Source organism: Lycorma delicatula, chromosome 4, assembly GCF_047948215.1.
Source record: "Lycorma delicatula isolate Av1 chromosome 4, ASM4794821v1, whole genome shotgun sequence".
Classification (NCBI taxonomy): domain Eukaryota; kingdom Metazoa; phylum Arthropoda; class Insecta; order Hemiptera; family Fulgoridae; genus Lycorma; species Lycorma delicatula.
Window position 1 is genome coordinate 134,353,079 of NC_134458.1, and position 20,029 is coordinate 134,373,107.

A 20,029-nucleotide genomic window follows, 5' to 3' on the forward strand; every position below is an offset into this window, starting at 1 on the left:
TCACCGTTCATTTTTTCTTGCAACTTTTTATTCACTGCATCACTGATTATTTTGTTTATTATTGCTTGCACAGTATTAAGATGTATGTATATATATACATTTATATTTATAGCACTTATTTATAAATGCTATATAATTATAAAGTAATTAAATATGTATGAATAAATTTATTTTTATTTATAATAAATAATTTAAAAAAAAATCTATTTATATTAAAAAATAAAACAAAGAATTAGTTTGGATCGAATAGTACAATAATCCGGTAGTTGACTTTTTTATTTTCAGATTTATATAACATTAGGAATGAAACAAGGGAAATAAGATATCTTTTTTAATAGATTTTAACTCGATTGATTTCGATTCATTTATGTTTTTAGAACAGGTTTGAACAGTTTTTTTAAAGTATTCTTCTCTCTACATTTTATTTTTGTTTGTTGTTTTTATTTATTATAAATTTAAATAAGGTTTTCAAAGCTTTGAAAAAAAATGGTTTGAGGATTTTTTTAGTAAAAGAATTTTTGGAAAAATAAATTGTTATGGAATATACTCAAAGTCAGAACCTATATGTGCTTTGTGTATCTGTACAAATTTTGTTTGTTTATTTATTAATTTAATTTTTTTCTGAAATATAATTAAGGAAATTTCTTTTTTTTTGTATTTATTTGTATGTATGTTTGCTTGTGTGTTTTGAAAATTTGTAAAATAAATTTATGGAATTTTTTTAAACATTTCAAAATTTGTTAAAATTCGTTACGTTTCCGTACACTTGTAAACGTTTACACATGTTAAAAAGTTGAATAATATATTATCAAGTTAGACATTTTTATAATTCTCATACAAAATTAAAAAAAAAAAAAATGGTAAAATGCGGTTTATATGATATTTTTAATATCTTTTTCGCTTGTTAAAATTAATTTATTTAAACAATTATTATTACTTGTTTATTTTAAATACCTCATTTCTTTCGTTTTAAATTGATTTTTTTTTATATAATTATCAGATGGTTTATAAAGTTAATAGAAAATATCAAGCCTCATGCATTATTTTTATCGCGTATCAGGGTGGTTATATTAAATAATAATAATAATAATAATAAAAAGAATTAATGTAGTATGTTTTAAATTAATCTACTCGTATAATAACACCGTCACTTTTTAATACGACCAGTTAGTTGCAACTGGTTGTATGACTACATTGTAATGGGTTTAATAATATTTCAGTTGAAAGTTGAAGTCGGGATGTTGTAACATTTCAATTAACCATTATTATTATTATTTTTTATATATATATATATATATATATATATATGATATTTACAATATAATATGACCTGTCTTATAACTGGATGATCAACTTTTATTATTTACAAGTTTTTTTCTTTCTACAAGATATAACAGCTAAGAATAACAACTTTTTATTAAAGCTTAAATGTTGTCGAGGGGAGAAAATAAAATAAAAAAAACTTATGTAAAATCATTAGATAATATTATTACATTAAAAAAAGATTTTAAATCGAATTGATTATATCTTGTTTTCTACTTCATAGTTTCTCTGTTCAGTTTTAATTAGTGAATAAATTAGTCGATTTATTTGTTTTTAATTAATAAAATTATATTATACATGAAGAATTTTTTTGTACAGCGCACTTGTAAATATTATAAATCTTACTAACTATTGCAGAAATTTTAATAAACATTTTTTATGTAACACATTGAGTGTATTTTTTTTAATTTTTGGGTTTAATTTTGAATTATTATTGTTTTGAGTTTTAGTTTAATATATGCTTATGCTGTTTGCGAATTGCTTTTGTACAGTATATAATTTTTCTTTTCATATCAAATTTTCTTTAGATTTCTTATTTTCTTACTTACTTTTTTATTATTTTGTTTTGTCTTTATGAATTAAAATCTTTCTCTTAAAATTGAGAATTATTTTTAAGCCACATAACAGCTTTAATATAAAGTATAACATTTATGATTATTTTATCTGTAAAGCATGTTTTATTATTAAAATATTTATTTTTTTCAAGATAAAATCCTCTTTCTTGTATTTACATATTTTTTTCATGTTTGCATGTACAACAATAGTTTACGTGCTTAAGTTTATTTATTTATTAAAAAAGAACTACTTTGATATATTACTAATTTTATCCATCTTAAAAAGAAAGAGTAGATTTTTAATTGGTTATTTTTATATTCTTTTATTCAATATAAATTCTCATATAAAAAAATTCAAGAAAAATATTTTGAAGTAAAAAAAAAAAAAAACTCCCGCATTCCATGTAATCTTATCTCACATTTAGGTTGTAGCTATTTTGTAATATAACTTCTCTGTACTCATTATCTTATTATTTTGATAAAGGTAGGAATTTTTTTATGAAATATCGGGTATCGACAGCTATGGTCATTAGTCCAGCGGAAATTGATAGCGTATGAAAAGATTCCATACCTGACCGGGATTCGAACCCGGACCTCCGCACGAAATGCTGAGACGCTATCTACTCAGCCACGGAGGTCGGAATGATACGATTTAACATCTGTTTTAGCAAAAAATCTTTTTTTACTCGCTAATTATTTGTAATTTAAAAAACTAACAATTTTTCTTTGAAAAACTGCATAATAGAAAAAATAATTGAATCCTATTCAAATTTTAATAAATAAATATTCATTTAAGAAGTTTTTCAAAATTATAATTTCCGCTTACCAACAGTTAAAACTAATCTAGAATGTTTATTCATAATCAGATTTAATTAACGGCATTCTTTAAGGTGTAATAGGCTGCTGATAATGGAAAAGAAACTAATTGCTAGACTGTTTGATTAAATTTGTAGACTAATATTTTATAATGTGTAAAAAACCTTTTAGTTTTTCATTAATAACGTTGCATGATAATACGAGAAAAAGAACAAGATAAAGTAATATTAATAACCTCCAAATTGTTTTAAATAAATATTGTGTCAGATTCCCATCTGGCAATGATAGTTTTTTTGCGCAAATTAAATTATTTTTTTATTATTTTTTTTTAGTTACATTTTATGTAGCCCTTTTATTTTCTGCTTGAATTTTGCTTAATTTGCTTTTATGTGTAATACTGGTTTATTAAATGGGTGGTTGAATTTAATTTGGAATATTAATTGCCTTTTATATAAGTATTTATAAATGTATATTCATTTTTACGGGTACTACAACTCTGCTTTATATGTTATGTATAATACAATTAAATTTAAATATAATAATCATTTATAGGCTTTAATTTTTTAATATTTTTTTTTTTTTAATTTAAATTTATATAGAAAGTTATATTTGTAAATAATAATTAATAAAACGGTTATTTATTTTTATAATTAAAAATTAAAATTTTGTCTTCCATAGATTCGTCATCGATATTTATCTAATTCAAATAGTGGAAGTTTATACCAACAATATTGGCAGCCGGATTTGAGATACGTAAGTTTAATTTTGTAATTAATTTTGTTATTTCTTTTTTACTCTATTAAAATTCGTAATTCGTATTTTTCATATGTATATATATTCTTTTTATTTATTTATTTATTTTTTTTAATATTAATTGAAATCATTTAACATTTAATTATTATTTTTATAAATATATACATTTTTTTTTGTAAATTTTAAAACGATTATAGAACTTCGGCAATAGGGAAAAATAATAATAAAATTTGTTATAAAAATACGAAAATTTTAAAAAGCTAGAATATGTAAGAAAATTTGTTATTTAGTGTAGTCTAATTTTATATACCAATTGACATATTTTAATAGAGATCATTTTATATGCCCTAACGGACACGTAAAAGCTATCTTATAAAATTTATCAATAGACATAAATAATTATTTTCATTAGAATCTATTGTATTATTTATTACAATTTGAGTTATACAAGGAAGGTATTCCTGTGAATACTAGGCCTTACATATATATATTTAGAAAGAACTCGGTCAAAAGTAAAAAAAAAAAAAAGGTTGAATTTTACTTATTTTCATAGATCTTAATACTGAAATACATTCTAACAGTAAATAACGAAAATATATCTTCAAATGGTGGAACGAAATGATATTTAAACATTTTAAAGTCGTTTCTATCGAAGTAGTTTAAAATTAGGTTTACTTTTATTCAGATTATATGGAAATTTTCTTTAAAATTAATCCACTACTAGTGAATTATATAGTGTTCAAAAATTGACGCGACCTTATGGGAAAATGAGTTACAATAGTTGAAAGTGCCCTCCATTGCACGATTCATATTGGTTTGCTTGGCATTTCTCCCGCTACCACACCATTCGGTCGCCCTAAAGCATAAGACCGAATGTCTGTGCCACAAACGGCTACTGAGCCACAAAACAGTTTGTCCTAAATAGCTCGTAAAGGTAATAGGAGAGCGTGAGCTCGTAGATGTAACAGCGTGAGCGGACTAAGCGCGGTAACATACACCACCGGCCTACGTGTCCCAACCGTTCACTTGCCATATATTTACTAAAATGGGTAGGCGCACCCTGTCAACTACTAAAAATATATATGACATCCGGAAATTAGAATTTATTTCATCTAGACAGCAATTCGCTGCCACGCCTAGGTCACTAAATGCCAGCAAGTACCTGTCCACCATATTAAAGCGCTTGGAGCCTTAATTAGCTGGTGGTCAGCCATAGATATATGGCTGACCACCAGCTAATAGGTTAGCTTCCCACAGCAGTGCGGTAGGAGTCTTTCCCTTAAATAAACTACTGATGTTGGTTGAACATAGAAACCGCATCAAAGAACTCCCACACGTTCCGACAATGCGGCTCTCGCCACATTGACTTGCCGCTTGTGAGTGGCCAATTTTCCCCTTGACCTGTAAGTTCCTGGGTGGCCGGGTCTCTGGTCCCTCCAAGAGCAGGGCAGTCAACATCAGGTGTTCATTTCTCTGGACCTCCCCGCAGACGCACAGCTCATCAGTTGCTAGGCGGAACCGAAACAGATATTAGTTCAAATTGACATGGCTTGTGAGCACCTGGACACCCGCTGCCCTTAAAAACGAACTCGAGGCATAGCATCCTCATGGCTCTGCAGCCTCTTCCGCAGGTAGGAAATGGGCAGCTGAACGAAATTTAGATCCGGTGCATTGTGATCACCGTACTGTTTAAAAATTGTTGCACCATCTGTATGGAGCACTTACTGTTCACTGTGTAATAAAAAAAATGTCTTGAAGATTCGCCTGCGTAACATTGCTCGCCAAACACCCACTTTTTGTCCCTGCAGCTGATGTGGATTTTCCGTAGACCAAATGCGTGAATCCTGAATTCTGTGCATTCACGTATCCGTCAAGTCGGAACCGTACTTCGTCAGACCAAAACCAGTCGTCGAGTTCCTCCCCATCTGGCATTACAGTTGACATCAACCATTGACAGAAAGCTAACGCTTTCCAGTGTCTGCAGGTAACAACTCGTGAACAACACGAATTCTGTACGGATGGATCGTTAAACTCTTGCAAAATGCCATGTGGACTCTATCAATGGAGAGACCAGACTGGTTAGATAGGAGTCGCACAGACTTCTTGTGGCTAATAGAATATGCAGCTCGCACGTGGATCAATTATTCTAGTGTTCGCAATTTTGGTCGACCACTTTTGACTGCATCTGCTACATTCCCTGACTCTTGGAACTTGTCGTACAGCCGCTTATGTATGTATGTTGTGGATGCACCGCATTCACAACATACTTTTCTGTGAAGGCATTCCGGATCTGGGCATAACTGGCACATCTATACAATGAATATTTTCTGCTGTATTGTGTAAATTATTTTCCTCAATTAAACATGCAACAAAAGAAGGAAACATTCTTCCATAAGGTTTCGTCACTTTTTGAACAATGTGTATTAAACATAACAAAAAAATAATAGTAACAAAACGAGGCTGAACCTCTTCCTGTGTAATAGAAAAAAAAGTTTTTTTTTCATATTTTATTTTCATTGTTTGAAATTATTATCCGATCTACGTGTCGGAATGGTAGCGTCTCGGCCTTTCATCCAGAGGTCCCGAGTTCGAATCCCGGTCAAGCTTGAAATTTTTAATACGCTGCAGAATTCCGTTTCCATATCCCACGGACAAGCTTCAAGCCCATGTGGCGAAATCAACAAGCAGATACATTAAAAAAAATAATATATTTACAAATATATCCTGTGATATATAAAAAAGAAAAGATTTTGCGAAAAGGAAAGGGAGAGTTTAATTTTTATCTAATTACAAATATTTTTCTTATTTCAAGATTTCAGTCACGTAAATCGCTGTTTGGTTAAAATAAATGTATTCTACAAGTGTCCTTAAAACAGGTTTTACCGGGTTCTTAAGAGAGGATTGATGAGTAATACCGTATAAACAAAAAACGTACATGCATTGGTTAACATGAAGTTGTGTATAAGTTGATTTATTGGACTTACAGTTTTGTTTAATTTGAAATGCAACGTCAAAATCTTAGTTGTATAATAACTATGTAACTGTAATTATATATATATATATATATATATATATATATATATATATATATATATATATATATACACTGTATATGAAAATATGATTTAATTAATTATTAAGTTGTCCCTCCGTGAAAAGGATAAATTTTCGTGCTGAAAAACACAAAAAAATGTGTTGTAAAATACAGCACCTTTATCAACACATTCCAATATTTACGTATAAATTTTCCTCGGCATAATTTGACAGAAATAATTTATTTCGTGTAATAAATATAAAATAATTTCGTCATTAATAAATATAAAAATGGCGATATTTTTAAATAGGTTACATTCAATGTCAAATAAATTACCGTTTTTCTTTCTACAAAAATTTTGGTTAACACTAAAATATTACATTTAATTTTTTTATATCTGGAGAACAGGTTGCTTGATTTTGATAAATGAAATAATATATTTAATTTATTTTCAAAATTTCATTGTCGTAACGTGATTTATTTAATGATTGGAAATACAATATTATCACATGAAGAGTAATTTTGTAATATATTTTACGATCTCTGTTTATCCTTACCGTTTACCTAATTATAAAGTTAAAGAATTTTGTTATAGTTTAAACGGTGGTAAAAGATCGATTTATATCGGTTCAACAGTTAGTGAGTTTTTAATGAAAAACGGTTGCAGGCCTCCGTGTGGTGGCATCTTGGCCTATCATCCGGAGGTCCCGGGTTCAAATTTAGGTCCAGCATGGCATTTTCATACGCTACAAAATTGTAATTTCATTTCGTCCTCTGAAGCAATACATAACGGTTGTCCCGGAGGCCCACATACGTGTGGGTGAGTTTTCTATTTAATTTTAAGTCGAGAATTAAACTGTATGAAAATTAAATCTTGATTTCCTTATAGGAAAATTTTAGCGTTGTAAATATATACGCTGTTTTCTTGGCCGGAAATGACGCCAACTTAACTCAATGCTATCTACTTTTCTTTTTTCTTGATAAAATTATTAAATCGATTTATATATAATTTTTAAGAACTTCAGCTTGTTTATAAAAAAAAAGTATTTTTGTTAAAATTAATTTTCCGTTGAGTATTTTCATAAAGATCTACAGAACAGGTTTTTTTTGTGTAATTAGTAATTAAAATATAATAAGTAAGTTTTTAAATTAATAATTGAATGTTAATGTTTTATTAATTTTAACAAATTTATTACAAAACTGTAATCTTCTGATAAGTATATAAGAATAAACGTTATTAAACAATTAAATAAAAATATATAATTAAAAATTATTTTTTTCTTACGTGATAAAATTTCCATGTTATATTAATATTTATTTTTATTATAGTAAATTAATAAAAAAATATTTCTTGTTAAAGCTACTTTTAAAATCTAAGAATTTTTATTATGATAAATCATTATTATTATTATTTTTTCAATTTTCATTTGTAGATTTTTATCAGATATCTGTATTTATTTAGTTTAGAACATAAAATATATTAACGAATAGAATTTGTAGCTCGTAGAGTATAACAAATAAGCCCAATTGTAATAAATTAAAAATCAACCATTTTTTTATGATTTTATTCTCTCGTTGTACTTTTCCGGTTAGAAAAGAAAAAAATAGTGATCACGTCAAAACTGGAGTGCCGGTTTTATTTTTGCAAATTTTTTCTAGTTAGAATTCACCTAAATCCAAAAAAAACGTATGTATGTACGTATTTGTATCGCCCTGCTTTTCGCCTTATATCTCAGTATTAGCTGAACCGATTTTTTTCAAATTCGGCTCAAATATTTCTATATATGGAACATTGATCGTACTTTTTTCAAAATTCGTTAAGGCGTGGGATGAAATCACCTACGATTTTCTTCATACGCATTTTAGAGAAAATTTATTAAAGCAGATTTGTAACCTCAGTGCACATACAAATTTCCAGAAAATATACTCCCACCTCTTAAAAATTGAAATATTTTTGTTATTTTGCTTTATCTTCCTTTAGTTTAAATATCTTTAAAAATATCATTGAAAGTTTATACTTCATATATAGAGCCTTCAAGAAATGTCAACAGTTTTTTTAAATTGTAGACTCGGACCTAAAATGCAGAAAGGTTTTTTGAAACTTTGCTCCCTTATTGTAGCCTCTTTTGAAGTGGGTGTTAGATTTAGAGAAAACTTTACTTAAGCGAATTTGTTAAGCCTACCTGTACATGAATATTTTTCTTAAAATTTATTCTCCGTCTCTAAATATATATATATATAATTTTTTTTTTGTTTTTGACTAATTCTTAATTTTATTTTTTTTTGTATTTTTCTTCATCATTGAAGGGCTATTAAAATTAAAAGAACTTTGGCACTATATTATGTTCCAGACCCAAAATGCAATTTTTTTAAATTATTTTCATAAAAGTTATACTTTATTAAGTTTTCCCTTGACCGGTGCAGCCGGGTAAGTAATGCAATACTTTGCCAGCCTTTTTTTAATATTTTAAGGTCATAACTCCGATTTCATCTTTCTATGATGCCGGTTTTTTTGGCACGAACATTGTTTGGATAAACGAATGACAATGTTATAAGTATAGTTTTTACAAATATTTTTAAAAACATTATTTTATTATTAAATGCAATATTTTATTTTGAAATAATCTACTATTTCTTGATATTGATTTTTTTATTTTTCATTATCTTTGATTTTTTTATCATTAGGTGATTTTTTAACATCAAAGTATTCTGTAATATACGTATTTAATAAATGATTGGTTGTCGTTTGGGATGGTTAAAAGTTGGGTAGAGATAGGACGATATTTGGGATTTTGATGATAGGCTTGTTGGATTGTTGTTATTAGGTACAACCCAGTCGTGGGATTTTACATTGTGTTAAGTCCATGTATATATGCACTCTAATCCGAACCAATTGATAGGGATTAAAAATGTTAGCAGTCTCTCTCTTTTCCTCTCTCACTCACTCTTTCTCTCTCTCTCCCTCTGCTAATAAAATGAGGCATTCATTTAACACGCCATACAGAAGACCTGTCCGTAGGGAGGATAGGGTCATGTTATTGGTTTGTATATATGTACATATATTTTTTTTCCTCTCCATACGTTTGTTTTCATGTATTTATGTATATTTTCCCAATCCCGTTGTGGAGTTACGCGAACGTTTACAAAACATCGCCTGCCGACAATCTAACCCATGCTATAGGCTGTTCAAATTAATCCATCTGGTTTTGTTTTTTAGTAATGATTAATCAGGTTTGATTGGGATAAAAACGCTTTGTCCAGTTACACTTCAGGTATTACGGTACTATAAATGATCGCCCTCAATACTATATGAATATATATAGATTCTTTATAATGTATAAAACGTTCGTTTTCATTTCTTTACTGATTTCGCCTACCCCTTTTTACGATTTTTATAATTTAACAAAAAGAATTAACTGATTATATTTTTATTTTATGTACATGTATTTATTTTTTGTTTTCAATCGTTTAACTCTTTTAGAGTAAAAAGATCTTTAGGCAGTTTGGCCTAAAAATCATTTTATGTTGTAGAAATTTGTTGTTTAGCATGTTAATTTTTTCTTGAATATTCAATAAAGCTTTTGATACTTAACGGTTTAACTAATTTCGTTTTTATTAATTAGTTTTCAGGTGATCCGTTGTCTTATGTGTATGATATTTACACATTGTAAAATTTATGCACTCGTATTTTAGCACTTCGCATATTTTGTTATTTAATTACGAGGTGTCAGTTATTCAAAATAAAGATTCGTTACTAATCTCTCTTCTCTCTGTGTGCATGAGCGCGCGCGCGCGCCCTTGTTAATGGAACAATTTTTTTTAAAAGTAAACTTTATGAATTACAAAAGGAATCATTCTTATTTGTGAGAAAAAAAAATTACCCGAGTTTTCTTTTACACCTTTATTGGAAAACATTAAAACTTCGGATATTTTTCATCTTGGTTTTTAATTTTTGTACTATTATTATTTTTATTGTAATTTTTTTTTTTTCGGTGAGTCGGAGGACCCGAACCCCAGTTACGGGGAAAGTGTCGGGTTCGGTAACAGGTTCCGCAAGATGTTAAAGTGCGCATGTGTTCCTGCGCCTTACCGACTAAACCTCCTATTTCACCAACATATGAATATATTGTAATTTATTTAAGTGTTGTAAAAATAAATAACCTCCATTAAATTCGTATACTTTTTTTTATCATTATAATATGATATATATAAAAATCTCGAACCAAGTAACTTTAAATACTGAACTTGAACGGTGTGTTCGTTTAGGTTATTGAGATCTGCTCAGAAAATGTTTTATATAATTGTTTATTTTCTGGCTGATAAGGTTCAAATTTTCCATGTAAATATAGATAGTTAAATTCAAATTTGAACCGGAAAAATTATTATTACTTTTTTTAAATCTAAAACGCGTTTCTTCTGATATTTTACTTGTAAATGAAAGGTAATGAAATCTGCAAAAATTTCCGTAATATTTTTCAATTTATCAAACTTGAGACAGTTATTTTTTTTTGGATTTACATAATTTTCTAAGCAGTCTTTATTTCAGATTGATTTTCTTTAACGTGGCCCGTTGGTATAATATAGAACTCAGCTTACCAAAAATGATATTTGTAACTCGTCCAAGCACTTTCAGAAAGTAATTTCCATCATCAGAAACACACTTAGTTATTATGTATGTAATAATACTCGTAAATAAAACTTCACATAAAAATTATATAATTTTTTTTTTTATAACAAAACAATTTGATGTCTTGCATATATAATTGTTGGTAAGCGGATTATATATTTATTATAATAGTATTTATTTCTATAAGAAATGTACTTTTTTAAATTTTAAAAACCGTATGGGTTTCTATTATTACAATTGCTGGAACAAAAAAGCTGACATCAAAGTTGTAATTCTTTCCTGGCATCAGTTATTTATTCTTATATAGTGAAAAAATAATTATACATGAAAAACATTTCTTTTTTGGGATTGGGAGTAATTTATGATGACATTTTATTATAAAATTATCATTATACGTTTAAATAACAAAATATATATATATATATTAAAATGAATCTGTATTTTTTTCTGCTCTCTCATCTTCAAAATCTCCTTCAAAGAATCTTCTTTTTTATTTTTCTAAGTATACTATGTTAAATGGAAGAAACTAAATCAATTCTACTAAAAAATTTGCAACCAATAAAAGGTTACCTAAGATTTCATTTTTGGGGTTGGGGTGAATTATGATGAAATTTTATTGTAATATTATAATTTAAAATTTTTATAAACTAAAACGATTTGAAACATTAAAAAAAAATCGATATTTTTAAACTTTGATCGGCTCCTCCAACGTCAATATTGTCCCCAAAGTTTTCTTTGGGTCATTTCCCTAAGAAGACATAAAAAAATATGTAATAAATATGATAGATTTTTTCGATCTTTACGGAAGGGGGAATTTCGGGGCAAATTAAAAAAAAAATGGTAAAATAAGCACGCACACACGTACTGAGCTTAATATAAAATGGGGTTATGTTTGCAAAATTTTGAGAAAATTGACCCCAAAGAAATATCTACTTCATTCCCTGGAGATATTGACCCGAAATTTTACCATCAAATTGCTCCAAGTGCACGAGTCTGTGCAACATTTCATCAAAATCGGTTTATCTAGTCAAAAGTTTCAAACACGCCAGCACACGTACTTGTATACACACGATTTTTTTTGGGGGGGGGGGGGTTCCTAGGTCATGAATGTCCAGAAATTCAAAAAAAAACCCTTACCTCATTTTTTGATTGATTACCTTATTTTCCTTCTCGCAGCATATGAGTTACGATGCCAGGAAAGTAAAAAATATATTGTTACGTCTGGAACGGATTGGTACTCCCTGTATTTCTTTTATATTTGTAATTTGTTATATATTAATAAATATAAAATCATACGCTAACAGATTTTTATTGTTCCGTCTTAAAGCTAATAAAAATGTAATAAATTTTACGGTAATTTATATTAAAAATTTAAAACGATAACCTTACAATAAAAATAGATTGATAAAACTTCATCGATTTGTAACAATTTATTTTTCATTACGGTTCATTAAGTTTGTAATACGTTAAATTATCAGTTGAAAATTTATTGTCTGGCACTGATCATAAGTTGATAACATAATAGATTAACAGTTTTCGTTTTTCCTTCCATCCCTCCTCCGTACCTCATTCAATATTGATTGTTTTCCCCTTCCTCTGTTCTCTTCGTTGCCTTTTTTTATTGGGGTGAGATACATGTTTCGGGCAATTAACTATCGTCGAATATCTTTCTCTCTTTCTCTTCCTCTCTCATTCCAACCACCCTTATTTCATTTACTCACCCTTCTATAATTTTATTTTATGAGCTATGATAACTTTGTGACAGAAGTTGCATCAGCATCGTTTTCTTTTTTAATTTCGTTTGATGAACTTTTTTGCTTTAAATAATAAATTTATTTCTCATATAACTTAGTCATTATAACAACAGCTGTACTTATTGACACAAACATAATTTTTTTTTAATGTATTTAATTTAGATATTACGTATTTATTTGCAAGATATTTTTTTCTCTTTTCTTTTGTTAGCAAGCTTTATTCACATTCTCAATTTAATTGTTAATCTACCTGTTTCTAATTATTATTTTAAAATTCAGTGAATGAATAAATACTTTGGACATTTTATGATCAACTTCATAAAAATCTAATTTTAATTTTTTACTTACTTTTCGAAGGAAAGTACGGTATTATTTTCGGTCGCGTTGTGTGAGTGGGAAGGGGGTGAAAGTGAAGTTTCTTTTGTTTTGAGGTATGAGGAGTACGAAAATAGCGTTCACTTAAATTGATATATATATGATTGGCCTTGTATAAAATTTTGTGGCTCGAAAATGAACAAAACTACTTGATCAATTTCATTGAAATTTAGATGTTGTATTTGAAGTTGTGCATGTGAAAATTTGATGAATTTGTTGAGTTGTTCTCGAGTTACGCTCAATTTAAGGTCGACAAAATTTGAGCGTGCTTTGTTATGATGCTGCAAGTTGGAACTTTGACATTTCCTCATCTGCGGTATCTATTGTAGCAGTATTAAACCAAATTAGATTAACGAAAAGTCGGTCTTTTTAAATTGTGGATGTTCAAACCCTGTTCTTCATAAAATAACCGATTAATTTGTTCAGGAAGTTCATATAGTGTATCCAGTTCTAATTTTTTCTCCAAATAATTTTAGTAAATATAATTTTTTAAATGAAAAATTATCTTTATATTGATGTTTTGAAGGATTATTGCTTAGTATTTTATTTCTATATAGATTATTAATGTCCTTATGTCATTCTGCTTTTGAAAAAAATTCAAGGAAATTATTTTGGAAAACGTAAGGTTTAGTAAGTAATATACGAGGGCTATTCAGAAAGTAAGGAACGTTTTGGAATTTCAAAAAACCAAGTACAAGAAAAACCTTTTATTATATACATGTGAAAGAGGGACTAAATACTACTTTTCAACATAATCACCATACAAATTCAGGCACTTATCATAGCGGTGGACAAGCTTTGAAATTCCTGTGTCATAGAATTCTGCCGGCTGTGATCTCAACCACTCAGTGACGCACCCATCTTGCACAAAATTTGTGGTAGCCTACCTTCTGTGAAACAATTTCAAACAATAAAGTCCGTGAAACTTGTGGGAAACATAGAGAAAGCTCAGTCATTGTGAAACGGCGGTTTTCACGAATCTTTTCGTTAACTTTGGAGACCAGATCGTCAGTCACAATGCTCGGACGTCCACTCTTCTCTTTATCGTGAACGTTTGTTCGGCCATTTTTAAACTGAATGCACCACTTCCTGACAGAACTTTCACTCATTACGTTGTTCCTGTACACTTCTCACAGTTCCCGATGAATTTCTATTGGTTTTAAGTTTTTTGCCAACAAAAAACGAATCACAGACCGCACCTCACAACTGGCGGGATTTTCGATTGCAGCCCACATTTCAAATTTTCATATAAAAAAACGGGCAGTGCGGAGATGTTCCCGTTGTCACGGCTGGACGCTAACTGAGGTGCCGAGCACGAGCACACCAATATATACACAATTGGCGTGCGCCTGGCGGCGTCAGGTGGAAACGTTCCTTACTTTCTGAATAGCCCTAGTATATTCGTAAGTAATATATATTCGCGCTATTAAAAATTCCTTTATTCAAGCTCGGTAACAATCTTTCTTCTGTTTTTTATGAAGATGGAATTTCCTGTCTTTCTGTTTCTTATTTTTTTCTTTATACTAGTGACGTTTATTGCAGTGTCTTATCCATATCTTACATAAAAATAATACTGTTTTACATTAGTAAAACTTTATGTATGTAAAATAATTTTATAAAAACCGGACTTAAATAATATTTTCAATTATTTTATAAATTTTGACTTTTTGATTAGGTAATTAGATTATTAGTAATCAAAAATTAATTAATAAATGTTTAATTGTCAATTAAACACTGTGACGAAAAAAGTTAAGAAAAAAGCACTTACGTAACACCGCAATAAGATGATCTTAATTCGTATTTTCAGTGCTTCTAAAAATATGAACTTTAATATAAAATTAAAACAACTGATAATTATTTCTAAAACACTTCACCTCAGTACTCGGACTGACCATTGGATTTATTATTTGGATAATATTTTTTTTATTTAATATTATTTTTTTGTTTATTTTGTGGTTATTATATATTATTTATGTTTAGTTTTTTGTGAAATTAAATAATCAGTGACAATTTTTTTTTCAGTTTTCTTATTTATTCCGTCCTAAAATAGGGAAAATTCATATTATTTTACGGATTCCAGTATTGCACTTTCGTTCAATAACTTAATAATTATTTAAAACATAATGTTAAGTATACAGTTAATAGCTGATCTTATAAGAGTATTTTTTGAAATTTGATTGGGAATTTAATTGTTAATTTACATCGTTACTCTGTTTGGTGGTGTAACAAATTGATATAATTAAAGCCCCGAGTTTGATTCTCAGTTTGTTCCTGATATTTAAATCAGGTCTATATTAATCACAATTTCGTTAAATTTAGTCAGTAATAATAATAAAATATTATTTTTTGTTGTAACTTCATCGTTTAGAAAATTTATTTCCTCAAGTAATTTTTAAAAAAATCTATAAATCTTGCTTTGAAAATGGTATTATTTAAACACTATTCAATGAATCATTTTTTTTGTTTTGTTCAGTAGATCATCTTGCCCAATAATGTGTTACATTGAACCATATATGAATTCATCTGTTAACAATTTGTTGTTTTTTTTAATTTTATTTATTTATTATTTTATTTTTATATGCCACCACCAGTTCTCCGGATGTTGTTTGATAACAGATTGTATCATTTCCTCTCTGATTAAAAAAACTAAACAAAGTATATGTTAAAAAAAGTTCAAAAATTAACTGAACAATACTTCCGTATCCGTTGCAATGATTTGTTTGCTTTTTTTATTTACTGTTAGGTTTTTATATGTCTATTTTTATTTACCGCAAGGGTTCAAAATCCTCGTATATCATTGATTTTATACGATATAAGAATAACAGGATATTTTACGTATTCATAATTATATTTATTTATCCCTGTGTATAGTTTTTTCTTTAAATTTTCTATCTTTCCTCGAAAACTTATGTATATATTTGTTTTTCCCTGATGTAAATTAAAGTGAAACAATTATTAAAAATAAAGTGAAAAACGTTTTAGTGTAAAAACATTAAAAACACGGAAAAATCATTTTTATCTCTTTCTTATTCTCCCAAAACACAGTAAAATAAATCAATACAAAAAAAAAACCAACTGAATATTTTTTTGATATTTTTAATAATTTTCTTCTTTTGCGTTATATATTTCTTTTTATATATGTACGCATGTATATCGCATTGCTTTTGACCTTTGATCTAGGGATTTACCAAACCAAATTTCTTCAAATTTGGTTATTGATTATTATCTAATTTATTATTTTATATATATATATATATAAAATTATAAATACATCAAAAACACCAAATTAATTAATTATAAATTAAATAAACACCAAAACACAGTTATAGAATTAATTTATTAACTTTCTAAAAGTACTTTCGCGAACTACTCGCATCATCAGTTGGTGACGTTATGGTTATATGAGAAATAACCACCACGTTGGTGATGTTATGGTAATTTAATTTATAATATTATATCAATTAACACAGCGGTTAATATGTTCATTAAGTATTTGAATTTAAAAAAAATATATGTATATTTATCACTCCTTTTATGTTCGAGCAGTTATATTTTAGTAATTAACTCATAGATAATATATATTTTTCTAAATAATAAAAACTACATTGCCTATTCTATAAAAATACTGCCTGCTGCAAGTACTACGTCATACTCAACAGCAAGTACTCTTTGCTGTAAGTAAAGGTAATGTGGTACTAAAAGTTAATGAATAAAAATAAACAAAAACTTAAAAGTGTTTCCAACATAATTTTAAATGCTTATAAACAAAGCTGGCAAAGTAAATTTCTTTGAAAGTATATTTTTAGTGTTTTTCCTACTACTCCGGTCAAGTTGCCATAGTTTAACCTTTCGCCCTACTCCGGAAACACTTCGCGATTCAATCATTTAAAGTTTTATTTTCTTAATAAACGTTTAAATATAAGTAAAAAAACATTTTCGGAGATTAAAAAAAAATTTTTTTTTGAATATATTTATGTATGCCGAAGTAAAGCTTTTTCTAAAGCACCTCTTTAGAAAATCGAAATTGGTTTTTTTCGGGATATCCCCTACCCCCAGAACGAATTTTGAAAAAAAAATATGATCACTATCCCATATGAGGTGAAAGATCAAGCAGCCATGTGGAGATTGCGAAGAGGCCGGGAGGTCGAAGTATTTGGGATGCGGTTTCGAGCCGGACCAGTACCAGAGCGGAACGGTGATCACAATGCACCGGATCTAAATTTCGTTCAGTTGCCCAACTCCCGCCTGCAGAAGAGGCTGCAGAGCCTCGCGATGGAAGTATGGCAGCTTACATGGGACACCACGACTAAGGGAAGATCCTTGTAGGATTTGGAGGGATGGTGTGCCTCGAGTTCGTTTTTAAGGGCAACGGGTGCTCGGATGCCCACCAACCATGCTAACTTGAACCAATATCTGTTTCGGTTCCTCCTGGCAGCTGATGAGCTGTGCGTCTGCGGGAAGGTCAAGTCAAATGAACACCTGATGTTTGACTGCCCTGTTCTTGTGGGGGGGGGGGCAGAGACCGGGCCATCCTGGAACTTGGAGGTCATGGGGAAAATTGACCACCCACAAGTGGCGAGAGCCACATTGTCGGAACGTGTTGGAGTTCCTAGATGCGGTTGCTTTGTTCAACCGGCATCCGTAGTTTGCTTAAAGGAAAGACTCTTATCGCATTGCCGTGAGAAGCTAACCCTGAGTATGGCTGACCACCAGCCAATTATTGTGGCTCCAAGCGCTATAAAATCCATCGCTGAATGCCAGCAAGTGCTGGCATTCAGCTACCTAGGCGTGGCAGCGAATTGCTGCCAAGACGAAATAAATTTTATTATGGATGTCATATATGTTTTTAGTAGTTGACGGGGTGCGCCTACCCATTTTAGCAAATATATGACAGGTGAGCGGTTGGGATACGTAAGCCGGTGGTGTATGGCACCGCGCTTAGTCCGCTCACGCTGTTAGGTAAACTCTAGGAACTATGTTAGGATACTGGTCGCTAAACTGTTCGAGGCTCAGTAGCCGTTTGTGGCACAGACATTCGGTCTTATGCTTTAGGGCGACCGAATGGGGGTGGTGGCGAGATAAATGCCAAGTAAACCAAAATCCCATATATAAAAACATTTAAGCCAAATTTGAAGAGATTCAAGTTCGATCAATCCTAAGATATAAGGTTAAGAGCTGTGCTATACCGAGACGTACATTCGTACTCATATATATACATGTTTTTTTTTTGTCTAGATGAACCGGTTTGATCCTAAAATGCAAAGATCTGAAAAAAAACCGATACCCCACTTTTGACACGATTACTATATTTTCCTCTTTAATTTAGCTATTCTCCTCGCCGGGAAAGTAAAATTTATTCATTAAAAATAATTTGAAGGAGTTAAATGATTTAAATATTTATGGATCATCATTTAGAAAAAATAACCATGATTTTACTGCCTGTATTAATAATATTGCAAACTCGTAAAGATCATATTTTTTAAATACAAGATTATTAAAAAAATCAGTTATTAACTAGAAATAAAAATTTTAAAAACTATATAAACTTCTGTTTGTTCTAATAACATATATATGACTCGTCTTCAACAATATCTGATGTGCATTACAGTTGTTTCCGAATATTTTAAAGACGAGTACGAAGAAAAATATTCGGGCCAATTTTTGAAGAGAATGAATTGCAACGTGACAATTTAGAATTGGATTCACTGTTTGAAAGAGAAGATATCGTATATTTATACACAAAAAATTCAGAGATTAGAACATTTACATTAACGAATGAAACAAATAACAAAAAAAAATGTTTAAACAGAAGAAGAAGAGGACGTCCCAAACGGAGATGGTTATGATTAAATTTGGACTTTAGAGAATGGTGTGTGTGTATTAATTGTTAAAATTGTTGGGCAGTTGTTTAAGATAGTTATATATATTTTTGTAGCAGTAAAGTGCTTAACATCTAAATATCAAATTAGTTTTTGAAATTTCTCCAAGTGGGTCATTTTAAATTATATATATTTTTTATGTTGTGTTATTTGTAACACCCGTTCATAATTAATAGTTCTAAAATAATGAGGTACAAGAGATGAAATTATCCGTCAGGTTGGTTTTAAATGTTATTATTAAATAAAAATACAATAAAGACGAAAAGATTATTAATATAATTAGGAAGTAAAGTTATGCTCAACAAAATCGTTTACAAAAATTTTACTTACAATTTAAACCTAGATGGCCATTTCGATTGTTTAACAATTATCATTACTAGACTGAGAAAAAATATATATGTATAAAAAAATAAGTAAATAAATTAGAATGTAATAAATAGTAGTATTAGTAGTATTAGTAGTAGTAGTAGTAGTAGTAGTAGTAGTAGTAGTAGTAGTAGTAGTAGTAGTATTAATAATAACAATAATAATAAATATTAATTTATAAATAAACAATACTTAACGAAGTACTAAAAAACGATTATTTTTTGTAAGATTTTTGTAAGCGTAAAAAATATAACTCTTTTTATTTCAGGCAATCCTAATAGAAAGCATAAATTTAGCTTTAAAATTTCTAAGCCTCCAATTAATACGACTTAACGCATGTCTTTTATAGGTAAAACTTGTCTCAAGAAAGATAAAGACAACATAATCCTTAAATCAATCAAAAAGATATTTACACCTATGACAGAATTAAAGGGAGGGAATAACAGTTTAATGTTCTTATGGTGTAAAACTTTTAATTTAGAATTTTAAAATAATTTAATTTAGAATTTTAAAATAAGTACTGATCCCCTATTGTTGTTCATCAATAA

General features: G+C 29.0%; 1 protein-coding gene across 1 annotated transcript in view; it reads left to right on the forward strand.

The window, feature by feature from the left end:
- The window catches only part of LOC142323883 (uncharacterized), a 620,757-nt gene that overhangs the window by 492,832 nt on the left and 107,896 nt on the right, over positions 1 to 20,029 (forward strand). Inside the window, exon 6 of the mRNA XM_075364195.1 lies at positions 3,372 to 3,446. Within this exon, the coding sequence (XP_075220310.1) occupies positions 3,372 to 3,446 (75 nt within the window). The remainder of the gene's footprint in view (positions 1 to 3,371; positions 3,447 to 20,029) is intronic.